Source organism: Balaenoptera physalus, assembly GCF_965194825.1.
Source record: "Balaenoptera physalus genome assembly, chromosome: 19".
In the NCBI taxonomy this organism is placed as follows: domain Eukaryota; kingdom Metazoa; phylum Chordata; class Mammalia; order Artiodactyla; family Balaenopteridae; genus Balaenoptera; species Balaenoptera physalus.
In genome coordinates this window covers 67,102,588-67,108,587 of record NC_138900.1, presented here as the reverse complement: position 1 = coordinate 67,108,587, position 6,000 = coordinate 67,102,588, and the positions used below count along the sequence as shown (strand labels likewise).

At 67.9% G+C, this 6,000-nt stretch overlaps 1 protein-coding gene across 6 annotated transcripts in view; it reads right to left on the bottom strand.

Annotated features, from left to right (window-relative positions):
• Nucleotides 1-290: 290 nt before the first annotated feature.
• Nucleotides 291-6,000, bottom strand: part of ZFPM1 (zinc finger protein, FOG family member 1) — a 69,648-nt gene continuing 63,938 nt past the window's right edge. For 4 of the 6 annotated variants that reach the window (XM_082436862.1, XM_082436866.1, XM_082436864.1 and 1 more), the window contains 4 exons: nucleotides 3,003-3,236; nucleotides 2,619-2,714; nucleotides 2,391-2,537; nucleotides 291-2,250 (listed from right to left, as the gene is read on the bottom strand). In XM_082436862.1, coding sequence (XP_082292988.1) covers nucleotides 416-2,250; nucleotides 2,391-2,537; nucleotides 2,619-2,714; nucleotides 3,003-3,236 — 2,312 coding nt within the window. In that variant the 3' untranslated portion in view covers nucleotides 291-415. The remainder of the gene's footprint in view (nucleotides 2,251-2,390; nucleotides 2,538-2,618; nucleotides 2,715-3,002; nucleotides 3,237-6,000) is intronic. The other 2 variants (XM_082436865.1, XM_082436863.1) reach the window with 1 other exon arrangement.

Below are 6,000 nucleotides of genomic sequence, written 5' to 3'. Positions count from 1 at the left end.
CCAGGATTAAGCTCTTCCGTTTGGTGTCTGGTGACCGAACCAGAGCTGCTGGCTGGCTCCTGGAGGGCAGCAGCAGTGGACCTAGAAGGGCAGTGACTGCTCTCCCCGTGCCCCAAGGGGGCCCAGAGCAGTGCCATCAGCCCCGGGTGCAGGGCGAGATGCAGCTCTTAGGGCCAGTGTGTGACTCCGGCCTGCAGTGTCCTGTGTGTACTCACAGGTGGTGCTGGCCCTGCCTGTGCCCTCCCCGCGGGGCCCCGCTGCTCAGACAACTAGACTGCTCCACCACCGTGCTCAGCAAACTGAACTTCTTTATTAAGTGCCAAGGTCCAGGCGGGCGCTGCCCCCTGCAGCCTCTCTGACGAGGTCTGTGGCCGGAGCGTCCCGGGTCCCCCTGCAGGGCAGCAGCGCCGGGCGCTCACTTCACGTGCTCGGCCGCGTGCGAGGAGCAGTAATACTTCTTGTGGGCGATGAACGTGGACAAGCTGCTGAACCTGATGTTGCACAGGCGGCAGTACCTGTGGTTGCCGTTGGGCACGGAGGCCGGCGTCCCCTGGCTGGGGGTCTGCACGCCCTTGTCCGAGTGGGAGGGGGGCGCCGGCACGGCCTCGGGGGACGTGGCCGGGGGCGGGCCGGGCCGGGGGCTGCCGGCGGGCGGCTCCCAGGGGTCCTGGCCGTTGAGGCCGTCGCGGGGGGCGGCGGGCGAGGGCGTCCGGGCCTCGGCGCCAGGGCCAGAGCCGGCCGGGGGCTTGCCCAGCAGCAGGCCGTGCGCCAGGCGGAAGTGCTCGATGAGGTCGCCGCGCACGACGCCGTTCGGGGGGCAGTAGGGGCAAACAACGGCGGGCGGGTCCTCGGGGGTGGCGCGCAGGCGGCGCGGGGCGGAGGGGCACGAGAACTTCTTGTGCGCCAGGTACGCCTCGAGGCTATGGAAGCTCACGCGGCAGGCTGTGCACTCGTGGTAGTCGGCCAGGGCCGGTAGGCCAGGCGCAGGGCCAGGGGCGGCGGCGGGAGCCTGGCGCCGCGGCTTTTTACTCAGGTCGATAGGGCCTTCCGCCGGGTCTGGGCCGCTTCCGCCTCCATTTCCGCTTCCGGGCCGCGGCGCCGGCGACGCAGGCGACGTGGGGGCGTGGCCTGGCGCGACGGGCTGGGCAGGTCCGACCGGGGACGGGGCGGGTCCGACCGGGGGCGGGGCGGGTCCGGCCACGTGCAGCTCGTAGAGCTTGCGGCGCCTGCGCGTGCGCACGGGCGGCGCAGCGGGCGCGGGGGTCCCGGAGGTCCCGGCGGGCGGGGGCCGGCGCGGCGGCGGGTCGTGGCGAGAGGCGCAGTAGTACCGCTTGTGCACCGTATAGGTCTCGTGGCGGCTGAAGCGGATGTTGCAGGCCTCGCACAGCGTCCGGCGGGGGTCGTCGTCCTCGTCTGCCCCGCTGCCCGGGCTCGGGCTGCCTTCGCTGCCTCGGCCGCCCGCCTCGGCCTCGGCCTCGGACGTAGCCGCGCCCCCCGCTTCGTCCTCGCGCGCCCCGGGGCCCGGCGGCGAGCGCGGCTCGTCGGCCTCGGCGGGCGGCGGGGCGGGGGGCGCGCGTGGCGGGGCGGGGGCCGCCTTGGGCCGGCGGGTGGGGGGCGTGTCGTCGGGCGGGCGGCGGCCGGAGCAGTACAGGCGCTTGTGCACATAGAAGTTGTTGACGTTGTTGAAGGTGATGTCGCAGTCGAAACACGTGGCGCCCTTGGGGGCCCCCGTGAAGAGGCCAGCCGGCGCGGCCACCCCCGCGCCCGTCTGCAGCCGGCTGTGCACCAGCTCGGACATCTTGGCCAGGATCTCGGAGGCCGGCGGCGCCGCGGGCAGCTGCGGCAGGAAGAGCGCGCCGGGCCCTGGGCTGGAGCCGGGTGTGGGGCTGGACAGCTCCGCCTTCACGCGCACGGGGCTGGGGCCGGCGCTGGGCGGCGACGGCGTCCGCGACAGGGCTGGGGGCCCTGGCTCCGCCTCGGGCTCCTCCGCCGCCTCCACCTTGATGCTCCTGGGCGTCGCCGGGGTCTCGCCGCCGCCCCCGTTCTGGGGGCCCGCTCTGGCCTCTCCGTTGGTGGCCTCTGCCAGGGCCTTCCTTTCCAGTCCCGGTGATGGGGTGGGCACCAGGCCCAGGTCTGCAGAGGCCAGAGGGCCGTGCAGCGCCGTGTGCTGCTGGAAGCCAGCCAGACTGTCTGCGGGGAGACCCCAGGGGCCACACTTAAGGGCTGGAGCAGGACCTGCCTGGGCCAGACCTGAAGCTGGGAAGGGAGAGCTGGGCTGGGCGCAGAGGTGGTGGAGGGTCGAGGCCGAAACCGACACCCCCCCACCCCTCCACCCCTCGTGGCCGGGCCTGCTACCCCCTTCCCAGTCCTCAGGGTCCCCAGGGGCTCACCTGCGGGGAGCTTGGCAGTGGGGTGCCCAGTCCCTGGTGAGTAGATCTCAACCTTAGAGCCCGGCTGGCAGACCATGTGGTTGGTCACCAGGTGGCTGTAGAGGATGTCCCTTGTGGTGGAGATGAAGCCGCAGCTGTGGCAGACACCTGCAGGTGGGCTGTGGTGTCAGAGCCCTGCCGGTGGCTGCGCCCCACATACCCCACCACCCCCTTCCTGGCCCCGCTTACCCGTCAGCGTGTCTGTGTGCACCTTGAGGTGCCGCTCGCAGTTGGCCTTGGTGGTGAAGGCGGACAGGCAGATGAGACACACGAAGGGGCGCTCTCCTGGAACATGGGGCCCGGTAAGGGAGCCTGGCTGGCCGAGGACTACGGCACGGGCATGTGTGGAGGACCCCTAAGCTCTGCGTCCTAGGACCCCAGCGGGGGCCCAGCCCCCAGCCGACCACCCAGCTGATCGCAGGCGGGCCGCGTGGCCTGGGGCCCTGTGGGAGGCTGCTCGGCGTGGTGGGATGACCACTCGGGCACGTCCACGGCAGCTGTGCAATCCCAGGTTAAGTGCAGTGAGCATGCATGGCTTGGGTGGGGAGACACGCTGTTGGGGGCGGGGCTCACCGCTGTGGCTGCGCATGTGGATCTCCAGGGAGCTGGCGCTGGGGCAGCTTTTGCGGCACTGGGGGAAGGGGCAGACCCGCTCGTTGGGGTAGGTCTCCTTGGGCTTCTCGTCGGGTGCGGCCACGGCGGGGGAGCTGGTGCCCTGGCGGCTGGCGCAGTAGTAGAGGAGGTGGGCTTGTAGGTTCCGCTCGCTGCGGTACCAGATGCCGCAGTCCTTGCAGGGAAAGACGTCTTCTGCGGGCGGGAGAGGCGGGCGCAGCCTGAGCGGTGCCCCGGCAGCAGCGCCGGCTGCCTACCACCCGGCGCAGGCCGTGGGCCCTCTACAACACGAGGGCTGTGCCCCGGTGTCCTCCAGCGTGGGGGGGTGGGGTTTGTGACCTGGGCTGTCCCTCTTCACTGCTTTGCCTTCTCAGGTGTCCCTTGATAACTGTGTCCCCTCTCTACGGATCTCCAGGATGCCATGGGGACTTGTGGATGGGGTGTGAGTGACCCCCAGGATGGCCCCTGGGCTGCGTCCCGACAGTGAGCCCCATAAGGAGACACTGTGGTCTCTTGGGGGTGCCCAGGGAAGGAGCGAGGCTGGGGTCCGTGACCTGATTGTCTCTGTGACTTGGCGGGGGCGATGGGACTCGCGGGCTGGCGTGGAGCTGGGTGCCCGTGGAGGAGGAGGAGGAGACAGGTGTGTGCGTGTGAGCGGGTGTGTGGGCGGCTGGGTGCCTGAGCCCCAAGCACTGGGGCAGGAGGGCGAGAGGTGAGCGTGGCTCTGGGTGGGCAGGGGGCTGAGGCCAGGAGCTGCAGAGGACGAGGAGCTGCCCGGTGCACCGCCCTTCCCCCCACCCCCCAAACACCTGATGGCTTTTTGTGTTACTGGTCAGAACTTGCTGAATTCACCACACTGAACCCAGGTGGGCCGCCTCTACCTTTGCAGTTTATTGGGGCTTGGATGGCGGGGGTGGATTTGCCAGCTGGTGAGGATTCTCTGGTGGGTGCTTCAGCAGCCCTCCGCTTCTCAGCAGAATGATAAGGAATGTTCTGTTGTTTCTGTCTCTGCTCCTTGGCCGGCCACCCCTTGGCTGAACCCAGGGTAGGGGGGAGACATTGTTCTGGGTCTCGACCTTGACCTTCACATGGAATGGAGGGACCTGGAACACCTTTTGGGGGTTTTAACTTCTGCAGGTTAGGATGTGTTTTTCAGCCCGTTGGTTGGCAGTTACTGAACAGGTGGTCTGCCTGCCCCCCCCCCGGGGGGGGCTGCCAGGTTTCCACCTTGTGCCTCTTTTAAGGAATTTAGTATCTGTCTGTCAAGTGAGGCGGGCACTCCTCATGCCCCTGTGCCTGCGGTGTTTCCGGCTTAACTCTCCCTCCTGTGTTGTTTATTTCTGGTTTTCAAGTTCCCTTTTATTTGGGAGTCTCAAGGCAGCTCTGTTCTCTATCAGCTGAGGCCTTGAGCTGGGATCCGGGTCTGAGGGGCCAGCGGTGGGCTTCTGTTGGTATCTGCAGGGCCAGTGCTGGGGACTGTCCCGCTGCTTGCGGCATAGGGAAGGGACAGGCAGCCTCGGAGGCCGGCGTGGGCCGCAGCCCTAAAGCTCAGCAAGGACGGCCGTCACCCCACCAACCCAGGGCTGACCTCGGGCCAAGTCCTGGGTGGATGCAGCCCAGGTAACCTGCACGGACACCTCAAGACCGGCATTACCTTTACTGCTTCCACGCATGAGAAAACTTTTTGAGGCTCAGAGTGGTGGAGTCTCAAGAATTAAACCAGGTCTGATTGACTTTGGAGCTCGGGTTCTGAAAGCCCTTCTAGACCACCAGTAGGAGAGGCCCATGTGGGGTTGGTATAAACAATGTCTAGCCCACCATGCCCTCACAGACGAAGTATCAGACCCAAGGGGAGGGAAACCGAGGCCCAGAGAGGCTGCTCCTGGGTGGGCTTGAGAGGAAGCCCTCCAGCACCCGGGGCTCCCTGCAGCCCCCCCACCCCCAAAAGAGACAGAGGCAGCCCCCCGGGCACCAGATGCCATTCCCTGCCCTGGTTGGGGGGCTGTCCTGGCCTCTGAGAGACCCTTCCATCCAGCACCCTTCTTTCCTGAAACCTCAACGTTCAGACAAGACCCCCGTTTGCTCACCACCACTCTCTCAGCCCCCTGCAGGACCCCATCCTCCCTGGGGCAGTGGCCTTGCCCTGTCCGGCCCAGTCCCTCCATGCAGGCTCTGGGGACGGGCCGCCCGCCTGGGCTTGTCCCCACCCCCTCTGGTGTCACCCTCCTCACTTGGCTGCCAGTGTTTGGGTCACGGTGACCTCCATGCTGCCTGCCCTTGGTCTCAACACAGCCGGGACACGGCAGACCATTGGCAGACGCCTCCCCTCACCCCTGGCTCTGGTGTCTGCAGGTCCTGTCTCCCCCTGGGGCCTCGTCCTGCCCGGAGCTCCCCGACTCTGACCACACCCTGAGCCCCAGCACGTGTCCCCCAGTCGCCGCCTGGGCTCCACTTAGTGCCCAACAGGCGTCTCGGGTCAGGCTGCTCAGAACAGGCCCTCCACCCTGACTGCGATGGGACGGACAGTGTCCGCCCCGCGGCCATGCTGAAGCCCCGGCCTCGCGCTGCCACCTCCCGCTGCCACCTCCCGCCCCCCCCTCCCCCCCCGCCGGCAGGCCCTGTTCACTCCAGTGCCCCTCTGGCCTCTGCCATGGTGCCTCCACCCGCTTAAAGCCGTCATCACGTTTGACCTGCTTAAAAAGGTCACTTTTCTCCCAATTTTACAACCCTACAGTCTCCCTCTAGCAGCCATGCAATTTTAGAACGAAATGGGGTCGTACCCTTTGCTGCCTGAAAGCCCCCTGCCGCGGTCGTTTCTCTGAGAAGGAACCCCAGCCCTGGTCCGGGGCCACCCTCGGAGTCTGGCTCTGGCCCCGGTGGCCGTCTCGCTGGGCCCGGGCCGTCCGCTCAGCTGCGCTCCCCGGCCACTGCCCTCCGTCGTGGATGTGCCTGTGGCCGC